Raw genomic sequence first — 26,664 nt, forward strand, 5'->3', positions numbered from 1 at the left:
GCTAGAAGACAACAGTTTCAACACACGTAAAAATAATGATATCAGTAAAGAGAGCTTTAGAGGTCCCTCTACTCACTTGATACTCCCTCTGTCACCTAGCTAGCTCCTGGGTGAAGCAGGAACAGGCAGCACAATGGAAACATTTGCACCCAAAGCAACAGGGAGCCACAGGCAGCTCTTTTTTATTTTATTTTTACATCCCAACTTTGGGCGCAAGAAAAAAAAAAAACCTTGCAGTCAGACCCTCCTACTATGTAAGATTTAAATGCCTGTTAGGGCTAAGGGGTGCAAGAAAAGGAGATATTACTCACCTTACTCCCCACGCTGGCATGCTCCAATGCTCTCCTCTTGTCCCTAACACTCCAATCTATGAGTGGTGCCTCGGTGTCATCACGTGGAATGCAAGGGTAATATCGTTTGTTGTAAAACAACCTTACATTTGTTTCATTCTGTACCTTTTTTTCATCAGATGATTGATCAGAAGGTGGAAGAGTGGGAAAGGGAGGATGAGAGGGAAAGATATTTTGTGCTGGTAGTAGGAGCTCTGCTCTCTCTAGGCTTTATTACAATAGTTATATATATGTCATTAACATTTCTGAATGTTAAAATTGTTAATGAATGTGTCGATATTAATGACATCTGTAATGTAAACCTGCCATAAATTGAAGATATTTGTGATCTCCTTCTAAAAAAGTCTAATAGCCTGGCTGTTATAGTTAGTTTTTTCTGGATTCAATGGTTTTTGAATCATTGGCTTGCAACAACAAGTGTGTAGATCAGGAAAGTCACGTTAAAGACAGAAGTCCTTGTATGCAGTTTTTTTTTGGGGAATATGCAACTCAGAATTCAGGAAAAGTTAGAACATATGACATGGCTTTTATGCTGTCTGTGCCTTCCTGTTCTAGTGACACCTGCACCCTTTATTTCTAGTGTGGGGGTTTAGGGAACAGGAAGTAAAGGAAAATCTTGAAGACAAAAATAAAAACCTGACACAAATGTAACCCTTACTAACTCTATCCAAAACGTAAAAAAATGAAGTTAGGCTTTTTTGCTGCCAAAGATGTAAGTCTGACAGCGACCAGGAGTTTGTTTATATATATATCAACGTAACCGAGCTTTCTAATAGAAGGAATTCTGGCAGTTTTTCAGCCAGCCAATCAATTCTACAATTCTATAGTGCCGTATCCCTTCCGGACTTCCCCCTACTATGTTTCATGGGCTAAATTGGAGATTGTATTGTGTTTGTTGCACTAAAATGAATTTGAATGCATTTTTTCATTGAAATTTTGGGTTTGATAAACAGTTGCACTAATATTGTGTGACATACAAAATTTAACTGTCATTGTTTTATCTTACAGGGTTTCTGCTTTCACAGAATTTATAATCTTGGCAGGTTTAATGGAATCTTCAGACATTAAATGTACATTTTACCATGTTTGCAAAAAAACAATAAAAGTGAAAAAAAAGTCTCCGGCAGGAAAGGATTATTGTCTAAGTTTACCTTTCTGACCATGTTTCATGTCGCACCCAAATTTAGAGTGTAACATGAAACATGGTCAGATTAGATTTTTAGAACCTCCCAATCCATCCCTTTCTATTAGTATATGTCTTGTAAACAGGTAACTAGAAAAATGCAAGTTTGGTATTTCAGTTTATCATGAACAAAATCACAGTTTTTTTTTTTTTTTCAGCTTGTGCTCATCAACAGCTTGACCTTGTGTTTTTGATTGATGGTTCTGCAAGTATTACCCCAAGTGACTTCGAAACATCAAAGGTTTTCATGAAAGAGATAGTAGACAGTTTCACTATTGCAGAAAACAGGGTACGTATTGGGGTGGCTCAGTACAGCGAGGGCCCACAGAAGGAATTCTTCTTGAATGAGCACTACTCCAGCTCAAAAATGAAAGATCATATTGACCAAATAGTTCAGCTGAATCAGAATACCTACACAGGAAAAGGCCTCAAGTTTGTCAAACAGTTTTTTGATCCTGTTAATGGGAGTCGTAAAAACCAAAATGTTCCTCAGTATTTAATAGTCATGACAGATGGTGAGTCTCATGATACTGTAGACGAAGAGGCTGCTGAACTGAGGAACAATGGAATTAAAATCTTCTCTATTGGAATCGGTCTCAAAAACAGCTTTGAGCTTATTCAGATTGCCGGAAATCCAAACAATGTTTTTTTGGTTGAAAACTTTAATGTTCTGGACTCAATCAAAAGGAAAATTGTGTCTCAAGTCTGTGAGCAAACAGATGAACCTTCCAAAGGTAAGGACTATGTAGAGGTTTTAGAATCTTTCCTCTACTTTTTTTCATGTACGATGTTGAGGTACCTGTAATTAAATGTAAAACTCAGTTCCAGGTACTGTGTTAGTTGCATTTGTTGCATTTGAGTGTGCTTTCTTTGGATTAAAGCGAAACTGAATGTGCCTCTAATACACAGCGTTTACAGAGCATTATGAGCAACCCTGTCCCTACAATAAATCATTAAACATTAAATTACAACCAGCCTGTAAAAGAACTAGTTATCTGACACACAAGAAGTGTTGAATTCCAGCAGTGTCTATAGTTCTTGAAGAGAGCAAAGATTAGACTCACCAAACACTGGAAAATACATATTTAACCTCTTGCCGTCCGCCCGTAGTAAAAAAACGGACGGACGGCACTGCTACATCTGCGGGTTGCCGTCTCCAGACGGCAATTTTTTTCTGCTCGCGCGCGCCCCCTAGCGGGCATGCACGGGCAGAAAAGACCCGACGATTAAACACACCCGTTACCGGGTGTTTTACATATAGGCGATCAGCGGGTCCATAGCCCGCCGATCGCCTATATGTGCTCGCTCGCGGGACAAACCCCCCCCCCCGCGCGCGGTCGGTGCTTCCGGGTTTCTTTTTTCCCCCCCTGACCCCTCACCTTGATTCCCGGGATCCGCTGCCCCATCTTGGATCCCGGGACCGGCTCCGAGGGCGTCAGGAGGAGGAGGACGGGAGATCAGCTCCTTGCTGATCTCCGTCCGGGCTGTGAATGCAGAAGTGATGTGTATTACATCACTTCCGCATTCACCTGTCAGTCATCTGGAGAAAGGGAATAGGGCTTTAGACATCTATGGCAAAAACATACACAGACTCCAGATTCACCAATCCTTTCAGGCTTCCACAGTGCAGAACTACTAGTAGAACAGGCTGACACTGTGCAGCAGTGCACTGTGCAGTAGAAAACCAGACTTGTTCCTAAGGTCCATATCAGCTCCTGGTACCTCCAACAGTCATAGGTCTCCTCTGGTTCTCCTCCCCAGATAGTTCCAGACCCCTCCTGAGTTCACATGTGGCCTCCAGTAGGCTTGAGGCCTAGTCAATCTTGCACAAGCCACCCCCAGGCCAAGCCCGGGGTGGACTGAACCCAAGCACATGGCAATCCCTGAGTATTTATGCACTCCCTCAGCATGCACCATTGGCCATTAAACTCCTAGTGATCGACTGATGAGGCATAGACACTCCTGATGTTCCCCTAGTGGCAGGGTCACGCCCCACTCACAGGCAGCTATAATCAGTAGCATACATTTAAAAAATGTGTGTTAAGCGCACTACTAATGGTGAAAATTGTAGATGCCAGTGGTGGGTGTGCAAGCTCCTAGAAAAGGCAGAGGTGTCCTGTATATAATCACACAAAAACTAACAAAAGGAGCGCTACAACCTGAGGGCATTCCCATTGCTGGGATCTACAAATGACTGGTGTATGTGTGATAAATTAATAAACGAGAAATTAAATAGTGAAAGAATGATAAGGCATTCACTAGAAATAGGGATGGTGGAAATCCTCCTGTAGAAGAATGGACAGAAGCCTCCTGGGGAATGTAGAGATGGTGCAAGCCAGGGGCGGATCCAGAGTCTAGTCTCGGGGGGGCACTGCCACAAAATAAGCCCCCCCATCTGGCTCTTCCACTGCTACTGTGCCACCCCTTTCCTCTGTCACTGGCTATGTTTCCACTGCCCCCCCCGGCTCTCCTCCGCACTCACCTGGCCCTTCCTTCTGGGATATTGCCGCCGCTGCCAGCCTTGAGTGCTCTGTACTCACACAAATTAGGCAGCTGCAAAGCCCCTGCGTGGGCCGAGACGGCCGCCTAATTTGTCTGACTGCAGTGCAGCCTCTGCTTTGGGTCCCGATCGTTTGGTGTGGCCGGCCAGGCCCAGCAGAGGGGCGGAGGGAGCGATAATAATAAATGCAGAGTGCGGAGGTCAGTAATGTGACGCAGTGTGGAAGTCAGTAATGTAACGCAGAGTGCGGAGGTCAGTAATGTGACGCAATGAGGATGCCAGTAATGTGACGCAGTGCGGAGGTCAGTAATGTGATGCAGTGCGGAGGTCAGTAATGTGATGCAGTGCGGAGGTCAGTAATGCGACGCAGTGTGGAGGTCAGTAATGTGACGCAGTGCGCAGGTCACCGGTGTAAGAAAAGGGACTTACTGTGGTGATGTGCTCTGTCCTCATGCCCTCTTCTTCCTCTCCAAGTCGGGATCACGTCGGGTAAATAGACACCAAACACGTCCATAGGCCCATGGGCGACGCTTAAAACGCTTTTACTGCTCATCAGTTTAGTGTTATCAGTGATTAATGGCCCTAAAATTATTGCTCTCACTCCGACGTTTGCGGCGATATGGAACATGTGCGGCACAATAGGTGCAATCGTCGTTTCCGCGCGCAGGCGCACCCGACGCATATATGCGTGTGTATGCGGGGGCTTAAAAAAAATTGTTTTCTTTTTACATTTTTTTATGCTTTATTTTTTTTATAATTCTTTAAATTTTTGAATTGCTCTTTTTTTTTTACACACAACTTTATTGCTATTAGATGGGGGGCTAAGAAGCCCCCTATGTGATCGCCAATTTACACGACAAGACCCCTAATGTCACCTAGGGACCCCCAGAGAAGCTGATGAAGCAGAGATCGGCTTCATCAGCTTCTGTAGTTGGAGAGTGACACTGAATGCAGGAAGAAAAAGTTTATTGAGAGCGCTACTACTGTATTAAGCAGGAGGGGGGACTCACGTTTGAGAAGTCATCTGCAGGAGGAACTCCAGTGGGGCCCCTGGAAGAATGCAGACCTGCTGAGCCCTGTGGTCTGGTAGGTTCAGTGTCTTTGAGGACGCGGGCTGCGGTTGAAGAACAGCTGTCTCTTGCAAGGACTCAGATGGCCAGGCTGAGTCATTGCGGCCGTGGGCACTGTGTGCCTGAGGTACTGTCTGCCGTCGGCTTCGTGTCAGTTGGCTCGGGAGTCAAAGGGTTGGTTTGGAGAGGAACGAACGCCGACGGGAGTAGTAGGAGGGTCAAAGAGCAATGGAGAGCGGTGTATGCGGGGTCGGTAGCTACGCATTTCGAGGCGGGGCCTCTTTGTCAAGCTCTGATCGAACGGGGAGAACGGAATTGCGGGAAACAACTTGGGCTTTAAAACTGACAGCTGGGCTGTCTGTGCGAGGGAGAGAAGCAGCTGGGGAGAAGAAAACGATCCACGGGGAGTACACAGAGCTGGAAGAGATCTTGAGCGAGGACCCAATGTCCTTATTCTGGTGTAAAGGCAAAGCGTTTCAAGGTTTACATAAACACCCCTAATGTTCCCCTGTTAGCTGCTCCACTCTGTGGCAGGGTTACGCCCCACTCACAGGTAGGTGTAATCAATAGCACAACACCTAGAATTAACCAAATGATACCAGGCTACAAATCAGCCAGAATTATTACAGTGCTAGCAACACGAAGTTTAAGTAGCCACTCAACTTAGGGTGGTAGGGGCTACAAAAGTTTATAATCAACTCACTGTGTGCTGGTTATTTTATATGTAAGTGCAAGTACTTTACTTCATTTTCTAAGCTAAGTGTAAATTTACTATGTAATGAACATTCTTGATTCCTTTAGTAAACCAACTGCTGTGTTTTAAACAGATTGGGGTCTATTCACAAAGCTGCCGAAGGATCTGGCCGTAGCTTCGGCCGATCCTTCGGCTAGCTTCGGCCCCAGGACCCCTTTGGTTCAGTGGAACCGAAGGGGTGCTGTACGGGCTATTCACAATAGCCCGTACAACTCCCGATCATGGCCGAGCGGCTCAGCCAAGCCGAACGCATATGCATCGGCTCGGCCAATCCGTGCTGAAAGCCGAAGCTTCTGACAGCTGGCTCCGGCCACTTGCAGTGAGCTCAGCATCCCTGGTTACCTGCTAACCAGGGACACTGATCTCCAAACAGCAAACTCCCCCTAGCGCAACTGTTCGGGATCTTTAAGCATAGCCCGAACAGCAGTGAGAAGCCTGCCGGAGGTTCGGCTCAGCCGATCCAGATGTTGGATCGGCTGAGTCGAACTCCTTCTGCACTTCGGGTCGGCCGAACATGCTGAGCATGTTTGGCCGACCCGAAGCCACACGAAGCAAGCCGATGTATGGCTGATTTCAGCCGATGTACGGCTGAAATTAGCCGTACCAGCCTGAAGTGAATAGCCGAACAGTGTTCGGCTCACTTCACTTCAGATCGGTCATTCACTCGGCTGCCCTCGGCAGCTTCGTGAATAGACCCCATTGTGTATGTTTTACTTGCAGTATTTAAATGTACACTAGGTGGTGCCAAAACACCAGAGTTCTTTCCTGTGACAGTCGTAGATCCATTTATATCTATTTCAGAGCTCTAGCAGTGTCCATAAAGATTTATGTTTTCAGAATTATGCATCATATACAAATTTGAGCAATACAAAATAATTAAATTATGAACTAATACTACTTATTAAAGTCAACCTTTCTTGTACCCATATCAGGTAAACCAATAAGTTCACTTTAATGCTTGCCTCCCCAGCTTCATATACTTATTTTTCCTTCGCTCAATATATTTGTTATATTTATACTTTGGATATACTAATATTTATACATTATACTTTCAGATAATATGCCATTCCTTGAATATAACCTTCACTAATTTTATCTGGTATTCAAATAACCTGTTTTGGGTGCCATTTTGTAAGTGTATCTAAAAGAAAACATATTCAGTACAGCTCTCTATTAGATGCACATCTGCCCATGTTTTGTCTCATGCTACGAGTCCTGAAAATTTTTGCCAGAAATGCAGGAGCTCCTAACTTTCTGTAGTGTGCTGACAACAGCAGGCAGCTGGTAAACGAGGAGAGCAAGTGCTGAGAGTGTAAAGAAGGAGTGATGGAGATAGCCAAACCTAAGCTCATCCATCCGTAGGAAGTTGTCAATGCTGGCGCAATCAGCTAAAGCCAGGTCATTCCCTACCATGCAGCTGCACATAAACAAAGGGGTGGGATGCCCCAGACATGGGCATGTGGACATATAAGGTCAATTATGTCACCAGCATCCCGCCCCAGAATGGGGTACTCCACTGGCTGCAGCTGATTGGGCCAACACTGACAGTTTTCTTTTGGATTCGGATGAGCACAGATTTGGCCTGAACCCAGGCTCATCCCCAATGGAGAGGAAGAGAGGCGGGATGTCCTGACAGTCCACCAGGGGAAAATTAATTTATTATAGGAATTTATATAGAGCCGACAATTGATGCAGCACTTTATATAGATGCATATTCACACCAAACCCTGCCCGTCAGGGGCTTACAATCTAAGGTCCCTACCTCACATGCATACATATGAGGACCAATTTAGACAGGAGCCAATTAACTTTTCATGTCTTTGGAGTGTAGGAAGAAACCGGAGTACCCAGAGAGTACACAGGGAGAACATGCAAACTCCTTGCTGCTGCAAGGCAACCACTATGCAGGGATGACAATGCTACTTGGGATTTCAGTGCAGCAGAGGTGGTTTTGTCAGCTGACTGCATTTCTGGCAGGATCATCAGGTATCTTTCAGTACATGCAGCATTTTTAATATGGAAGGAAGGAAAATGTGCATATATTGGAGAGCTGTGCTAAATATATTTTTTCTTTACCTTTTTAATACATTTATGTATCACACACAAAGTAGGTTCTTTGAAAGCTTAATAAATATGTCTCCATTTTAATAGTGATTTTTTGCTGTGTACTGTTGGGGAGATTTCCCTTTACTTCTTGACCCATAAATGCAAAAGAAAGTGAGAGGAAATCTTAACAAAGTGAGGGAAAGTCCCTTCTTAGACAGTTGTCTTTGGAACAGGTGTCTCCATTTAAAAATGTACCCTCACTTTTGGTGACAGCTGTAACATTTTGGATTTCTAAATACTTTCTGTCCTGGTGGCAATGGTCACGAGGATAAATGAACACAGTTGGATTGATTTACTTAAAGGAGAACTATGAGATGAGTGATTTCCACTCACCTCATAGTTCTAGCCTACCTGTGACAATGAGACTGTCACAGGTCGGCTCAGTAGATCGGGAGGTGAGCGAACACATACCGGGTTCGCTCACATCTCGATCCTGTCACGGCTCTCTGCTGTGACAGGGGGAGGGGCTGGATTCCCCTCTCCCCGCTCCGATCTGCCAGCGCTGACTGGCAGAACGGATGGGGGAGGGGGCGGGTACAGATGGCTCTGCCTCTAGATAGGCAGAGCCAGCTGTCACTCACGCAGCTGGGCGGATCCCGACGTCCATGTCGGGATCCGCTCCGGCTGCGGCGTCTCAGTATACCGCGAGCTGTAGCTTAGGGTAACGGGAGGACGCTAGTTTGTGTCCTCCCGTTACCCTAAGGAGAACTATGGGGAAAAACACTGACCCGATAGTTCTCCTTTAAGGCAAATAGGCTGTTAACTTTGCCAGGAACTTTTCCTTTAGCTTAGTGAATGAGGTGAAGTTCCAGTGACTTCAATTATCCAATTATGTGCAGGCAATAATAATGTTTTTGTTTTTTTTTTAATTCCTTGCACATTATTGGGTATTCTTTTTAAAGTAAATTTTCACCACATTCACTAAGCTAAGGAAACATTCCCTTGAAAAGTGCAAATCAACCCCAGCAAATGTGCACAGCTGGGACAAAGACAGCAATAAAAGCTTACGAGGGTTCTAAGCCTTCTGCACTCTATCCAAAACTAAATAAAAAAAATGGCATACATACATTTTAACTTCATTGGTCAGAATACCTCATATGTGCCCCTGTCTAATTTTGTTTCACTTTGCTAGTGGATCCTGCATTTCCCTTACTTGATGGCTAAGCTCCATCAACTTTCATCTCCCTCTCCAATGTAAGAATGAGAGTGCTCTTACTGGCCACTGAGTTAGTCTCTTTGGATGGTGTAATTATGAGGATTAGACATAAATTCGGGGATAGCCAGGTTTGGTAACAAAATAAAGCCAAATACAAGAGGGGGACAGAAGAGGTTTTGCTGGCTAATATAGGTAAAAGACGATATCTTGTGTTAGTGTCCAGTGGCTTAGTGGTTAGCGCTTCTTCCTTGCAGCACTGGGGGTCCTTGGTTTGAATCCCAGCCAGGGCACTATCTATGAGGAGTTTGCATGTTCTCCCTGTGCTTGTGTGGGTTTCTTCCAGGTACTCCAGTTTTCTCCCACACTCCAAAGACATACTGGAAGGTTAATTGGCTCTTGTACACATGCATGTGAGATAGGGACCTTACATTGTAAGCTCCTTGAGGGCAGGGACTGATGTGAATGTGCAACTATGTAACACGCTGTGTAAATTGTTAACGCTATATAATTAACTGTAATAATAATACTCTTATACAGTGCTTTCACTTATTGAAGTATAAAATAGAGTACAATTTAGATGCTGATCTATGCAAATCAGAGTGGAGAAAATAGAGCTGTTCCCACAACAATTTTTCTTAACCAGAAATATTAAAGACAGACTCTGATTGTCTCTTGGCAATTCATTTATTACTCCGTATATAAAATGTGACTTCCTTCAGCTAGTAGACATCCTCTTATTCCTGTACTGCAAAGGAAGAATCCAGTTATTTGATGTAAGGAAATATAAACAATTCTTAATGTAGATAGTTTTGGGTCTATTTATAACCAATTCAAAGAGCTTAATTGTTCTGTGTATTAGTTATAAATAGACCCCTTTGCTAAATCAAGTCCATTATTCTCAATTTCCAGTAGTTTAATTCTGCAACAACTTCATACAGGAACCCCTTCTTTGGCTGATTTTTTTGCTCAGCATTTCATTTATGAGTTTCACTAAACGTAATCGGTTGTATTGATAACGGTACTAACACCAACATTTTTCTGTTACAGATTGCAGCATAGACATTACAGTGTCGGTTGACTACTCAAAAAGAATTACACCATCCACTACATCTGTTCTGCAGAAAAAACTTAACCGTTTCCTCCCTGAAGTGTTACAGCATATTTCTACCATGAGCAACCTGAGCTGTACATCTGGGTCACCATTAAACATACAATTTAGATATGCAGTTCCCAGACAAGATTTCACATTTCACTTTGAATCTGATTTTGAAAAATATAATGAAGACATTCTTAGGAAGTTCATTGAAGTCCAGTCAACAGTTGACAGCTTTTTAAATGTCCAGTTCCTAGAAGCACTTTGGCGGAAAATGAAGACTTTGCCTGAGCAGAAGACAAAAGTGAGTATAGCTTTATTAGGGCTGTTTGTACATTATTCAAAGTGAATCTAACAGTTACGTTGGGGAGATTTCCCTTTAGATAAATTCCTCATATGTAACGATATTATGATGAATAACAGATGAAGAAATAAATGAGAACTATTCATGAGTCATAAGACTATAGAAAGGTCGTGTACTTGCATACATCTTGTTTTTTTCTGTGGGTTGCTGAAGTATATTTTTTAATGAGACGTCTATATTTTTCTAAGTATTGCATATGTCTATCTGTGACCAGTGCCGAAGGATGGGAGGGCTGGCCAACTGGCGGTTTAGGCATAGTATAAAAAATATTCTCAGTACATTGTTAATAGTCAACAGTATAGCAAGAAATGTGTTTTTCAATACTTAAAGCAACACAAAACCCTTAGCAGTTTTCTCCTCATACACATCTACACAATGAACATTCTCCAAAGCCACATTTATTTATGTTTTAAAATAAAATCTTATGATTTGAATCCCTTTATAAAGACTGCTGTGCTGTCTCTTCTCTCCAGGCGAACTTGGTGTCCCTTTGTAAGAGGCGGGCACGTTGATTCTGGTCACTTGCACATCTTCTTTACCTACAACTCCCATGAGGCAGAGAGGAATCATCTCTCGCTGCGCACAACTGTCTCCTCCACCTACCCCTTCCTCTCCTCACTAAACACATTGGGGGAATTTATCAAAGGGTTTGCGACTGTTTTCTTACAGTTGCATTTTGTAAATAATGCTAAATGAGCGCAAATGATTGCGTCCTTTTTCCACCACCACTGCGACACTTAAGTATTTGCGACCATATTGATACAAATAGCGACAAGACACATAATAAGCACACTTATGTCAGATCTGCGATAATTCTCTGAAAATTTACACAGAACAGTCACATGTTAAGAAGAACTCAGGAGGACTTCTTAAAGAAGTGCCGGCGGTGGTATCCTGTCATAAAATTATTTTCACTCCTTCTTTAACTCCTTCCTGTGAAAACAGCTCAATATATCCTTCCCCTTTCTGTTTAAACTTTGACTTCCCATGTCAGTGACTGGTATGTGAAAGGGTTAAAGAGAGTCAAAGGTTATGCTCTTGTAGTTCGGAGAAGCCATAAACTGTGCACTGGCACACAGCAAGAGGAGATATTGTCCGCATTTGCTTCTTCCTATTGTAACAGTTGCAGAGACTGGATTAAGAGCTCATTCAGTGATCAAATGATACAAAGTAGAAGAATCTTCCCTGTTGGCAATGTCTTCCCATCTCATAAATATGTCCATTATTTGTTTGTCCTCCATGTCAGAAATCTTCCTTCTCTGTGCTTCTGTCACTCATAAATCATCTCTCAGCTGCTTCACACTTTTTCAGAAAACATTTCTTACTCTCATGTAACCCCCATCTTCCAAATCTTCTCTCGTCTCTCACATCCTCATTCATTTCTCTCTATGTTATCCCCCTCCTTCTCCTCCCCAGTCTCCCAAAGCCTCTCTCATAAAGCACTCTCAACAGTCGCACTTCTAAAAGCTCTCTACAACCAAAATAAATAAACGCGCGACCTGCTGTTCTATTACACATTCATGAACCAATTTAACACAAGATTAATAATTCAGTAGCACATTGCGGCCAAATTCTGTGTTGCAGCATGGTTTATTGTTGCAGCATATATGACTACAATGATAAATTCCCCCCCATAGAGGGGAATTTATCAAAACTGGAGCAGACAAAATCTGGAGCAGCTATGCATGGCAACCAATCAGCATCCACCTTTCATTTTCAAAGCTTAACTGAACAAAGTGAAACGAGAAGCTGATTGGTTGCAGTGGGCAATTGGTCCAGATTTTGTCTGCTCCAGTTTTGATAAATTCCCCCACTGTGACATTTTCACTGCTTGTAATCCCCTCTGCAATGCTCTGAATCATCAAAACTACTTACAGCAGATCTACAACAAATATCAAGTTTACAACAAATCTACAACAAACATCAAGTTTACAACAATCTACACAGAAAAACAACTTTATTTCAAATGTAGGCGCCGTATCCTCTGTGAGTATGTGACCAGATTCAGCATGTGAGCTGACACTCAGAAGAATGTACAAGCCTGGTGACAGCTCACATGCTGAATCTCCTCACAAGCAGCTCCCCCCATACTCCCTCCTTGGTAAGCCAGGAGGAGAGAAATCAAAGAACATATATTAGTGTGGGAGAGCTGAAAAAATCCCAGCTCCTGACAGAGTCTAAAGGGTAGGATTTGTGGGCTGAGACTGAAGACACATCCTCAGCATGTTGTAGTCCTTCACTTGAACGAACACAGAGGGTGGCTACTTTTCAGCTCCCATAGGGACCATGGAGAAGAAAGTAGACACCGTCTGGCAGGAAGTTGTGGCTGGAGAGAAATAAAATGGATTTTGGAGCATTTAGGGCCCATTCACACCACATCCAGATCATCTCCAGACCAGACCAGATTGTTTCCGGACCCAAAATGCACCCTAATGTATCCCTATGCTCTTTCTGGCCTCTGTTCACACCAGCGCAGTCCATTCCAGACCAGACCAGAAAAATACTGCATGTCTCATTTTGTCTGGTCTAGAATGCACTGGAACTGCAGGCAGGTTCACACCATTTTCCGAACCAGATCTGGTCTGGAAAATGGTGTGAACCTACCCTTAGAGCTGAACAATTGACAAAAAAGGTACATTTATTATTTATATAATAGAATTTTTATTATTAAATTTTTGAGTTTAGCTTCACTTTAATATATGCTTTTTCACTGCTAGCCTTGCTGCTGGTAATTATACTATACAAGATACATTCATGGAGCAAAGTCCAAAGAATCCATTGAAAGACAACTGTGCATAGAGATGAGTTACACAAGGGAAGGCAGTGGTAAGCTCCATTATCAGATTATCTGCAGTCTCTTAAAATGAAACTAGAACATCCTATTTTTACAGCCAAGAATGGTGCCATCTTAACATCTATTTGAATTGGAGTTGCCAAAGTTCTGCACACAGGTACGACACCAGCCATTTGAGGACTTAAAAGTTTGGTTGAGATCTAAAATAAACACACTGGCAACCTTAACAGTTGGCAAGCCTTAAAAGTACCTGTTTTGGGAAGTAAAGTTCCTCTTTAAGCCAGAGATCCTAGTTCAGTTGGAGCACTCCTATAAAGACTATAATGTATACGTTGTGGCATATTATTGACACTCACTCTCAGATAAAGTCGCACATTAAAATAGCGTATTCATGCTTCTATAGACCCATTTGTAAATAGTTGTCACATTTTATTATCTGTTTATGAGTAGAATTGTACATTGCATGGCTGCAAATCCATTCCCATAACAATAGTAAAACATGCTTTATTTGCAGTTGACAATGTTGTGTCTTCGGTGTGATCTTCCAGTAGTATTTATCACAAAACCTCCCATGCTGGCCATAGATACGTCTATACAAAGGAAAACATTCCCAACAGTTAAACTACTTTGTTTGCAAACTAAACAAATTTATTTTGGAACTTTGGAATCCAACAGCATCTTATATATGGGATGTACATATTCTGAAATGTAAATCATAAGTATTGTAAACATGGAAACAAAAAAGCCTAGTCACTTACTTTTCCAGCAAAACTGCTTAAGTGATTTTACCTTAGTAGACTTTGTCTACTAATTTACTTATATCTGGTGCAATATTACGAGTCAAAAGTAGATTCTATATACCTTTCTTCCCCCATGTTTGCCTATAATAGGAACTTTTAGCATCAAAAGACTAGGCAAGTCTACAAAGGACTGCTACTTTATGATGTAAATGCAACAATTTGTTGCAGAACTTTGCTCGTATTGCCATATAATGAAAAAAATGTTTGTTCCCTGGAGCTCCGATATACCATATATATCCCTTTATGTTTTTTGGGATAGGTCATCCAGGTCATGTAACCAGGAGTGATGAGCGCAAAAAAATGGTAACAGTGTTTTCGAAAGAAAGGGCACTGTAAAAGATGGTTACTGAATAGACCGAGACCTCTATATTTTCTTATAAAAGTATAAACTTTATTGGTTACAAAATATCATGTTCAGCACCTGTTACTCCATTTCCCAAAAATCTCATAAAAGAACAACGTTGTCCGTAGCACTCATACATACATTCTTCCATACATACTATGCGCTCACACAGATTACGGCAATTGATATCTTCAAAATTTCTAAAGGGTAATTCTCCCAATATAACTCTTGGTCCCTCTCGGTACTTTTGTTCCTGCTTTATGAAGATGTGAAGGTTAAAAAAAAGGGGGGATCTGTACTTCAGATCTACTTTAAGATATAGGTCTGACCAGTTTTTTGGCATCTGATACATATAAAGTGTAATGAAATAGGGACTGTTTGTCTATAATTGAGGAAAGGAAGTGTCTATAATTAGTACAATTTAAGACAGAACAATCCACTAAAGTTATGTATATATGCTCTAGTCTCAGTATATCAACCCTTTTTGTTAGGGAATTCGTTAGAGAGTCTCAATTACTTTGCTTTTAGAGTTATTCAAACTTTCCCAATAAAGTGAAGTTCCTCCTGATGTTAGATCTATTCAAGGGGAGACCTGTGCGGGACTGTACTCACAGTTAGCTGTCTCGTACGCCTCCTTTTTTGGGTCCGGGTCTATGGTCATCGTTTATACCTGGGCCATGCAAAAAAATGGCTCAGGTATATGGATGACGTATTGATGGTATGGCAGGGCAGCGAAAATCAACTAAAAGAATTCATTTTAGAACTAAACATCAATAATCGAAATTTAAGACTGACATATAATTCTAGTGATCGAGAAATCCCCTTCTTGGACCTAATGATTGGGTTCGGGACGGGGAGATTGATCACAAGAACTTATAGAAAGGAGACTTCAGCCAATACACTTTTGCATGCAAATAGCCATCACCCCCTGTCACTGAAGCAAGGAATCCCCACAGGGCAGTTCCTGAGAATTAAAAGGAACTGCACAGAACATAGAGATTATGTGATGGAATCAAGATCCCTCTATAATCGCTTCAGACAGAGGGGATATTCACATAGAACCCTCCGGACAAGTAAAACCAAAGTAGGAAAGAAAAATAGAGCTGAGATCTTTAAAGGAAGAAACAGCAAAGAAGGAGAACAGAAAGAGAGGACAGTAAACCATGTGAGAATGATAACACAATATGGGTCAAGCTGGCCAAAGCTGAAACAAATTTTTGAAAAGCATTGGCATATTCTGAATCTATGTCCGACACTTGCTGATATTGTTGGACCCCGACCACTCTTGACGGCAAGGAGAGCCAAAAATCTGAGAGACCACCTAGTAAACTCGGAATATAAACCAAGCAAGAATAGTTTGTTCATGCAAATGCTACCAAAAATAAAAGGAATGTATCCCTGTGGTAAATGCCACATATGCCCATATGTAGAAAAAACAAAACGGTTCCAAGACTCAGGGGAAATAAAATCATATCAAATCACACAGTTTATTAATTGTAATACAGAGAAGGTAATATACATGCTGGAATGCCCCTGTAAGAAAACATACGTTGGGAAAACAAAACGACAGCTACACATCCGTATAGGAGAACACCTAAGGGATATAAAAAATAAAGATATTGATAGTCCCATAGCAACACACTTCGCAGACCATCATAACTCTTCACCAGAAGGCCTGAGGGTAAAGGGGATTTATGCCTTAAACTTCCCACCCAGGAGAGGAGATTTTGACAAAATACTCCTGCAGAAAGAAAAGATGTGAGTATATAAGCTTAACACCCTTTTACCCGCAGGCCTGAATAATGAGATGAATCTCAATGTCTTCCTTTAAAAGAATTTATGTTTAGTCATAATAATAATAACACAAATACCCTCTCTAGATATATATGCCGACTCAAATGATCATATCACTTCCTAAATGACCAACTGACAGCTTTTTATAGATATTTAGATAATGTTCAAATAAAAACATTTCTGCCTGTATGAATACTTTTTGATTGGAAAGAATAGGCAGATCCTTGTATGCTTTTTTATATATAGCTCTCATAACATCTTATCTTGAAACACACATCCTGGATGTAATTACCTAGCAGGTGTGAAAGGGCTAGTTAAGCAAACCACACACCTGCCATCCAGAAGGTGCAGACGAAGCTCCGATGGGCGGAGCGAAACGCGTCCACCCTTGAGTGTGTGTTACACATGCTATGTGACCCACACAAACGGCAGCTCCTTTACAGATCATTTTGATTACTTTGTTTCCTGAACAACGATGATGGAAATTCAAACGTCTCTAAGTTACTAACAAAATTGGACCATCCCAAAATAATTGTGCTGAAGCATCTGAAAACCCTGGGTTATTGGAACAACCATAGACCAACAAGTTACCGAAGATAGTGCTAAACAAAAGCAAACTCCCCGGATCCAAAAAAGGAGGCTTATAAGATAACCAACTAACCTCGCAGAGGTATCAAAAAAACCCTGAGATCTGGAACAGCCACAGACCAATCAATTGCTGGTGACAGTGTTGAACAAACAGAACTTCCCGGACCCAAAAAAGGAGGGGTACGAGACAGCTAACTGTGAGTACGGTCGACTATTATGCAATTCCTACTGGTCCCGCACAGGTCTCCCCCTTGAAGAGATCTAACATCAGGAGGAACTTCACTTTATTGGGAAAGTTTGAATAACTCTAAAAACAAAGTAATTGAGACTCTCTAACGAATTCACTAACAAAAAGGGTTGATATACTGAGACCAGAGCATATATACAAAACTTTAGTGGATTGTTCTGTCTTAAATTGTACTAATTATAGACACTTCCTTTCCTCAATTATAGACAAACAGTCCCTATTTCATTACACTTTATATGTATCAGATGCCAAAAAATTGGTCAGACCTATATCTTGAAGTAGATCTGAAGTACAGATCCCCCCTTTTTTTGTAACCTTCACATCTTCATAAAGCAGGAACAAAAGTATCGAGAGGGACCAAGAATTATATTGGGAGAATTCCCCTTTAGAAATTTTGAAGATATCAATTGCCGTAATCTGTGTGAGCGCATAGTATGTATGGAAGAATGTATGTATTAGTGCTACGGACAACGTTGTTCTTTTATGAGATTTTTGGGAAATGGAGTAACAGGTGCCGAACATGATATTTTGTAACCATTAAAGTTTATACTTTTATAAGAAAATATAGAGGTCTCGGTCTATTCAGTAACCATCTTTTACAGTGCCCTTTCTTTCGAAAACACTGTTACCATTTTTTTGCGCTCGTATTGCCATATAGCTGTTACTGCTGTATGACAAACCAATTATATAATATAGCAAAGAGAAATACTTTTTTCCTGGTATATTTGTATAGTATCTGCTGTATAAAATAGCTAATTGAAAAAATAGCAGATTATGTCCATATATACACAGTATATGTATATATAAATACACTGAAAACTAAAGCTGCACAAATAATCCAAGTGATGCTTGTTCTGTCTAACATATGCTCTTAACGAGATGTCCATGCTTCCCGAAAATGTCTCCATGCAAATGCTATCTGAAAGTTGGTGTTTGCATTGGGTTATGCATTAGTCAACTGGTAAGCCATGTCAGGCTGACCGTAAGAGTATGACATGATCTCATCATCTACAAATTTTGTATTGTGCATTATCACAATGTCACCTATCTGAATGCATATCAATTTCTCCTTGTGCTAAATACATGTGTGTTTTCTAGATCATACTAATTTTTACGGATGGACTCGATGACTCCATAACAGCGCTAAAGAAGACTTCAGAATCCCTTCGCAGGCAAGGTTTGTGGAAATGTACACAAAGATAAACAGAATAAACAATAAGGCTATTTTGGTAGACGTTTTGGTATGAGTACAGGAGATGCGTGACCCTTTAGATTTTTTGCCAGGGGCATGCTGAGCCACTGAACACTCTGCAAGGGACATGCTGAACACACAGAAAACTGTCAGAATCATGCTGAGCACAGAATTCTTTATTTGAGGCATTCTGAGCACAATGTGGACTCCTAACAAACACAGGCCAAATTAAAAATGGCAGTCCGCCAGGTGCATATTGAATCCGCTGATCAACATGGTAGGGTCACACAGATACACTCTGTGTACTCACAGAGACATGTTGAACAACAAACATTTGTGGCAGGATCGTCTGTAAGGTATGGAAATTGAAAAAATATGTGAACAGTGGATATTCTGACACTGATATGCAAATGATCTGTCAGTGAATTGCTGAGCAAATTGGACAATTATTCAGGGTGAGCCATGGGATACAAAAAATGTATTTCTCTCCTATGATCAGACCATGACAAAAACTGTTGAATGTACCTTGTTATAAAATCTTTGAAGGCTGGCGCTTGACCTAGAGCACAAAATAAAAACCTGTAATTCACAGGGGTTGATTTACAGAAGGCAAATAGGATGTTCACTATGCAAGGGAATTTGCAGTTTGCATGGGAAGTTTAGTGAATCGGGTAAGGCTCTGCTGACCTCCATCATGTGCAAGTGACAAAATACTGTTCATGCATTTCACCACATTCAAGTTTCCTCTTTGCTTTGTGAATGTGGTGAAATTTAGTTAGTCAAGAATACTCAATCATGTGCAAGGAAAATAAAAAAGCAGTATTTTTGCTTGCACATGATTGGATGGTGGAAGTCAGCAGAGCTTCACCTCATTTACTAAGCTAAGGGGAAACTTTCCATGCAAAGTGCAAATTCCCTTCAAAGTGACTAGCCTATTTACCAATAATAAATCAACTCCACAGAGTTTTAAACAGTTATGAGGCTCCTTCCATATCACTACACAAAGGAGTCAGAATCAGAGTGAAGATTTTCATTGCTGATATAAGAAACATTTTGTAATTTATCGTAAATATAGGATGAAGGCCATCTTTGAGGGTTGAGGGGTACATATATAAGTCATGATTTTTGTCTGTTGAAATTCTGAGTAAAAAATGATATGCCTAAAAAAAGGCTCTCATTAAACTAGCCTTGGATCCAGAATTATGTTGCTATGTTCTACAAGCCCACAGCAACCAATATCCACCATCTGGTATGAATGATCTCTTATAATGTTAATCATAATATAACAGCAAAACTATTTATGACTTGAACATCCATTGTATTTTATCAGTAAGCCTCAGTGAACATACAAAACTAATATTGCCAAGAAGTCTTTTAAGTGGTTTTCAAACCTTTTCCTGACACACATAGCTGTGCAAGGAAGACATTAGCCAGTAACGAAATCATGTTTATCATATTTTGACAGAATTCACTGTTTGTCATTTTTATGAGCATTTTCTGCTATGTGATCTTTAACCAAAAAGACAAAATTCAAGGTATTTTATCACAGTGGAATGTAATAAAGTGTTATTCAATGAAAGATCCGTTTGGATGCTAAAACATGTTTATGATCAGGAGTTGCTTAAATTGTTGCCTATTCTGTACGGTTTGTGTTTTACACAGCAAATAAAGATGTAATCTATCTTCTTGTTTTCCAGGGTTGGATGGATTATTGTTGGTTGGACTGGAAGGTGTGCCGAATTTGAAAGAATTACAGAAACTTGAGTTTGGACGAGGATTCTCCTACGAACAGCCCCTAAGCATTGGAATTTATGACTTGCCAAGTATTATGCTAAAAGAAATAGTACGTTTAATAACTACATTATATCTGGTTTGTTTAAATTTATTTCTATATTTGCTTTCATAATTATCTAACTTCTATGTTCATTTTGACAGGACACAGTTGCTGAAAGAAAATGCTGCAAAGTAATTTGTAAATGTCTTGGGCAGGCTGGTACTCGTGGCCTTCCTGGTCCTCCAGGTTCAAAGGTAAGATTTCAACTAAATGAATATAAATTTTTCTGAGGGTCATCATGATTCATGGTACATTTTTGTTAAATACAGCTAAGGTAAGCACCTTAACCACTTGCTGACCGAGGTGTTAAACCCCCTTCCTGTCTAGGCCATTTTTCAGTATTCAGCGCTGCAGTACTTTGACTGACATTTATTCCGTCATGCAACGCTGTACTAAAATACATTTTATACAATTTTTTGGGGACACATAGAGCTTTCTTTTGGTGGTATTTAATCACCACTGGGTTTTTTTTTTTTACTATATAATGAAAAAAGTACCAAAAATGTTGAAAAAAAAACTGTTTTCCCTACGTTATGTTATAAAACATTTATTATTACCCAATTTTTTGGTAAAAAATAAAAGATGGGCTCACGTTGGGTAAATAGACACCAAACATGTCAAGCTTTAAAATTGCGTGAGCCAGCAAAATCTAAAAAAAACTATCATACCTAAAATTGGCCATAGTTGATGATTTAAAAGCTTTTAACGCTTTATCAGTTTAGTGTTATCAGTGATTGATGGCCCTAAAATTATTGCTCACACTCTGCCTGCCGTTTGCGGCGATATGTAACACATGTGGTTTAATTGTTGTTGTTGCACGTAGGCGTAACTGACACGTATTTACGTTTATATGTGCATGCAAGCGCACGGGGGCGTATTTTTTCTTTTCTAATGTAGTTCTCACCCCCGAAGGAGCTGCTGATTGCCCGGTTCATTTCTAGTCTGTCTAGGGTATGATCTTCAGCTGCCCACCCATTAGCACTAACCGCCCTTCTTCTGGTGCCCATTAGCTAATGTCCACTCCTGGAGTAAAATGCTAAGTAAATGTTTTATTGAACATCTTCACTGAGGAGAGAGGGTATAGGGATTCTAAGCCTTCAAGGGTAACCAACAGGAGCTCCAGACTCACCAGACTGTAGGTATATCAGTGTAGATCCACTTGGGGGGCAGCGGACAGCAACTGACCTAGCAGATAGGCAGGATGGATACGGATCCTCAAGCAGGAAAGACACCGACCATGCTCCTGAAGTCCACTTAGTTCCAGGGCACTTCAAGAGCCTAAATTGGTCCCGGTTCTCTTCCTCTTTCAGCATCCCAGGCCTCCTCCATGTTGGAGGCCTCAGGGAAACCGTTCCCTCACACCAGCCCATGCCCACCCCCAGGCCCCGAAGCCACCTGATGTACGGCTGATTTCAGCTGTACCAGCCTGCAGTGAATAGCCGAACAGGCTCACTTCGCTTTAGGTCGGTCATTCACTCGGCTGCCTATGGTAGCTTAGTGAATAGACCCTTATGTTTCCTGGAAGATACTGATGATTATTGTAACTGAGACAGAAAGTGAGGGGAAATCCAAAATTTTACAGCTGTCACCAGAATTATAGGTAAGGGGAAATATTCCATTGTGGGCACCTGTTGTGGTAATAACTGTCTAAGAGTGGAATTCTTCGTAGAGATTTCCACTCACTTCCAGGTGCATCTCCTGAAGTGATGTGAAATTTCCCTAATGGGACTCAGGCACCAAACAAAAATAAATGATATGGCTTAACCCCTCCCCACTCTACCAAAACTAAAAACAAAAACTATACTTTAACCAGTTGCCGTCCGCCCGTAGTAGAAAAACGGACGGACGGCACTGTCGCATTGGCGGGTTGCCGTCGCCAGACGGCATTTTTTTTCTGCTCGCGCGCGCCCCCTAGCGGGCACGCACGGACAGAAAAGACCCGTCCAATGCGAACACCCGGTACCGGGTGTTTCACATATGAAAGAGTATAGAACCTGTCATTGACCAACTTCTGCTACATATGCTAGTTGCCTGGCTGTCATGCTGATGCAATGGCTACAATACTTTTTGTGGCACACACCTGGAAAATTGTGCCGATAATTACATTGCTACAACTACAACTTTGGAACCTGCATGCTTGTTTGGGGTCAGTGCTGCAAAGTAATGAGACAGAGAAAAATATGAGGGTTGCCATGGCAGAACTTCTTCTTAAAATGCTAGCTATATACCTATCTCTGCGTTCATTACTTTAAGACACCTAACTGGAAAAAAGTGTGCAGATCAGGAATGTGAGAGTGAAGTCAGAGCTTTAAATCTGTTTAAGGCCGAACTCTGATTAGCTTTTAAAAATCTGTTTTTTTTTTAGTTTCCCCCAGCTTATAGTAAGGCTCTAATACTCATATGGTCTAGGGGGATTAAAATGGGAATGCTTACGTTATTCCTTACTCTTCTGGCAGCCAGTGCTTTGCTCTGGCCATGCAATGTGAGTGCCCCCTCAACAGTCTCACATACAATGCCGATTATTTAGTCCTGTATTGTACATCATGAGTTTGATAAAGGGTCAGCCTCACACCTGGTGATGAGGAGTGGCTTACTGAGGCAGGTTGTCTGGTGGAGAGTGAGATTGTGGAGTGAGATTGTGGGATTAAAAAATAAAGCAATTCATTACCTGACTTGAGTTTAACTTTAAGGCCCATGACTGAAGTACTGTACCCATTGGATCAGACAGGTAATTATTGTTTCCAGTAATTTGAAATAGACCTATTGACCTACAATACAGCTAGAACTAATTCCATTAATTCAACCTAGACTCAGATGTTATCCCATTGCTTTGATTTACTTTAGTTGAAATGTTCATCCAAATAAAATAAATCTAGGCAATGTAGAAATTACACACAGAACAAGTGTACCTGCCATGCACTCAGGTTAGTAATGTTTTATTTGTCACGGTTGCATATTTAAGCACAAAGGATTTTATATGACACAGACAAAACACCCGGTTTGCAGTTTTCTTGTTCCAGATTATTGGCTGGTTTTGCTCTGTTTGGAGAGTTTTATTCCCAAACTGCACATATTTATTATGTTCTGCATGCGGATGTGTTGTGACCTGCTAACTCATTGCAGCTGGTTAGTGTTTATCTGCAGTGTAGTACAATTAGATTACTGAACTTATATTACATTTATCTTGTAACATTGCACATGTCTGTTAAATCTTCAAGCATTTAACCAAAGATAAGTATGTAACCATGAAAAACACATCCAGATGTTCTTTGTCTACAAACATAGATACAGTACTAAAGGGTCTATTCACGAAGCTGCCAAAGGGTCTGGCCGTAGCTTCGGCCGATCCTTCGGCTAGCTTCGGCCCCAGGACCCCTTCGGTTCAGTAGAGCCGAAGGGGTGCTGTACGGGCTATTCACAATAGCCCGTACAGCTCCCGATCATGGCCGAGCGGCTCAGCCGAGCCAAACGCATATAATCGTGTCAGAATAAAGAGAAAAAAAAGACACATCAGTGCTTCTCTCCTGGGCGGCCGGGAGCGGGAGGCTCCCAGAGCGCCCGGGAGAGTTTTTTCTTTTTCGTTTTTTTTTACAGCGGCAGAGCTGCCGGACAATAGGAAACTATTGGGCGGAGCTAGCTGTCACTGCTAGCTCCGCACAATCGTTTGCTATTTACTTTTTAAACTTTTTTCACTGTTTTTCTGTTCTGCTCGGTACCTCGGCTGAGTCGAACTCCTTCTGCACTTCGGGTCGGCCGAACATGCTGAGCATGTTCGGCTGACCCGAAGCCACACGAAGCAAGCCGATGTACGGCTGATTTCAGCCGATGTACGGCTGAAATTAGCCGTACCAGCCTGAAGTGAATAGCCGAACAGTGTTCGGCTCACTTCACTTCAGATCGGTCATTCACTCGGCTGCCCTCGGCAGCTTCGTGAATAGACCCCTAAGTATTTTCTAAAGTATTAGGACTCTTGTCATACAGTTCACAATGTACTAGGCTGGTAAGAATATTGTTAAAAGGGGGGGTTTGAACAATTAAACAATTACTTAAAGCTAAACTCTTGGCACCAAAAATGTCAGTTTCAATAAAATGGATTTCAATGTATTTTCAATCGCCACATAGAAAACCCTCCAGCTTGTGTGAAAAGTACTGGGGACATCATCAGCAGACTCCATATAGCCTTTGGAAAAGAGCAGAGCCGTGGATGGATCAAAGGGGTCCACCTACTACAGACTGTAAGCAAAAAAACAACAGGGGTGATGGATACAACACCAGTCACCATGCACCATGAGGGAGGGCAGAAGTGACCAATCTTTGCCTCTGTGCAGGAGTTTTCAGTGACAAAGACTGGTCACAATTCAGCAAGAAATAACTTCTGCACTTTACCTCTGTGCGGGAGTTTTCAGTGACAAAGTGCAGAAGTTGTTCCTTGCTGAATTACCGCATCAATCTGGAAAAGAAACACAAAGGACACCTATATTCCAGTAGGAATGCACATAGCTTTTGTATTTGGACAATACAGTATATGCCTACCTTGGAATTAAAGCTTAAAAAGGTTTTGAGCGTTAAAGGGTTTATGATTGGCTGGAATGCCGGCTTCCTGGCCAATCAGCATTGAGCCGGCCAATTCATTTATGATGACATTAACTAAATCTGTGAGCTGAATTGGAGACTTATTCCAAATCAGCTATATTGGCCTAGATTGTTCACTTCTCCAAACTCTTCACCCTTTTGTGAATAACCCCCTTAGTGAATTCTTCAGTAATAGAGATCATAGAATATGTAGCTAAGTTGTGATTACAGGCTTTACCAGCTGGTGAAATATTACATATTCTAATCTACATGAAACAGATGTGGTAAAGTAATAACCAAGGATGTTTCAGACAAGTTTCTATACTGGGAAGTTTTCAGTATGAGTCTAGTTTAAGTTTAGAATGGAAAATCCAGTTAATGGCTGCAATAATTGACAATATATAGCACTTTAACTGTTTGCTTCAGAGTAGATAAGCTACTACAGGCTAATTCAGTAAGAAGGTTTAAAGAGCGGAGCAGAAGTGATAAATACATTACTCGTTTGAAGCCTATCAAACATTAAAATGTGTGTTTGACGTTGTCTTTAAAGAGGACATTGCTTTATGATGACATACAAAAAAATTATAAATCACTCCATGATTACCTGACTTTTTCTTTGTTGCATTCTGAAGCTTCCATATTTGAATATTTTGAAGGTGAATAGGGAGACCTTGTGCCCTTGTTCCATTAGCCTTTACTGCCTCTGTGGTTCACTGAAACTTTAGAGCAAATTACAAATTGTGATAAGAGATTCAAGAGCTTGGAACAGACAGGGCCAGACTCTTTACACCATAACATTAAAAAGGTTATGAATTGCAATTACTTTATAGAACTGAGCAGGCATGTGGATTCCTTAACATGTATAGTTTGAGACCAACTTTGATGTCTGTCCCATTTAAATGTATGAACAGATAAAGTGTATTGAGTTTTTTTTTTTTTTCCTTAGGGACGATTTGGTGAAAAAGGATCCCAAGGACATCCTGGGGAAGAAGGCGGAACTGTAAGTAAAATCTGCTACATCTTTATTTTTTAGAGTAGTTTAGTAAAGGAACAATTATCCTGTACAATAAACATAAATTTAAATAACTCAATGTTCTTCTAAGAAGCATAAAATACGCAACATTTGTGTATTCACTTTATTCCAACAAAGCTTGGATATAAGTCTAAAAAAACAAGTCACGCCACATTGGGTTTGACATTTGTTTGGTTAAATGCAAAACTTGGTACTGCACAGAGAAATTTTCTTAAGATTGAAGAGGTGGGCTAGACAGTTACAAGTAACCAGCAATAACACATACAGTAATGTATGTAGATATAATGATAGAAATAATAATGATGTTACTAATGATAATAATAAAAAACATTGTTGTTAAATGTAGCTGTTGTTATTTGCCCAAAACTGCTTCTGGAATTTTCTCATAAAATATGAAATTAAATACTAAAATGTTTTATGTTATTTTCGTTATCTTGTTTGTACTATTATTTCTGTGCAAGTTTTTTAATGTATTTACTATTGTTAGAGGGGAATATTTAAACTATACTGTTAGTTAGGGTTCGTTTTTAGTTATCTACATTTTCAAAACACAGAGCATTTAAAACAAGTACATGCTCTTAAAATATACATTAACCCCACTCCCTAGTCTTCCCTAGCCATCCTAGCCTTCAGGAGCTTAACAACACTAAAAGCTTCCACACGAAAATTATTTATTTTTATTTTTGTTCTCTTTTTACCAGTGTTAAGCTGGCCATACACCTTACAACCATCGCAAGACAAAAGTCTTGCGATGGTTGTAAGGTAATTAAAAAAACGTACAATCTGCCCATCGTGGATAGGCAGATCGTACTTGCGATAATCGCGAGCCCGCCCCGCCGAAGGGCGGGCTTCCGATGACTGCAATGCTGAAGGGGCAGTGTGCGCTTGCGC

At 41.0% G+C, this 26,664-nt stretch overlaps 1 protein-coding gene across 1 annotated transcript in view; it reads left to right on the forward strand.

Moving 5' to 3' along the window:
- Positions 1 to 26,664, forward strand: part of LOC108792064 (collagen alpha-6(VI) chain-like) — a 92,362-nt gene that overhangs the window by 26,332 nt on the left and 39,366 nt on the right. Inside the window, exons 9-14 of the mRNA XM_018562746.1 lie at positions 1,692 to 2,267; positions 10,167 to 10,516; positions 18,241 to 18,319; positions 20,032 to 20,177; positions 20,270 to 20,362; positions 25,687 to 25,740. Coding sequence (XP_018418248.1) covers positions 1,692 to 2,267; positions 10,167 to 10,516; positions 18,241 to 18,319; positions 20,032 to 20,177; positions 20,270 to 20,362; positions 25,687 to 25,740 — 1,298 coding nt within the window. The remainder of the gene's footprint in view (positions 1 to 1,691; positions 2,268 to 10,166; positions 10,517 to 18,240; positions 18,320 to 20,031; positions 20,178 to 20,269; positions 20,363 to 25,686; positions 25,741 to 26,664) is intronic.

The sequence above is a fragment of the Nanorana parkeri genome, unplaced genomic scaffold, assembly GCF_000935625.1.
Source record: "Nanorana parkeri isolate BGI_ZX_2015 unplaced genomic scaffold, ASM93562v1 scaffold597, whole genome shotgun sequence".
Taxonomy (NCBI): Eukaryota; Metazoa; Chordata; class Amphibia; order Anura; family Dicroglossidae; genus Nanorana; species Nanorana parkeri.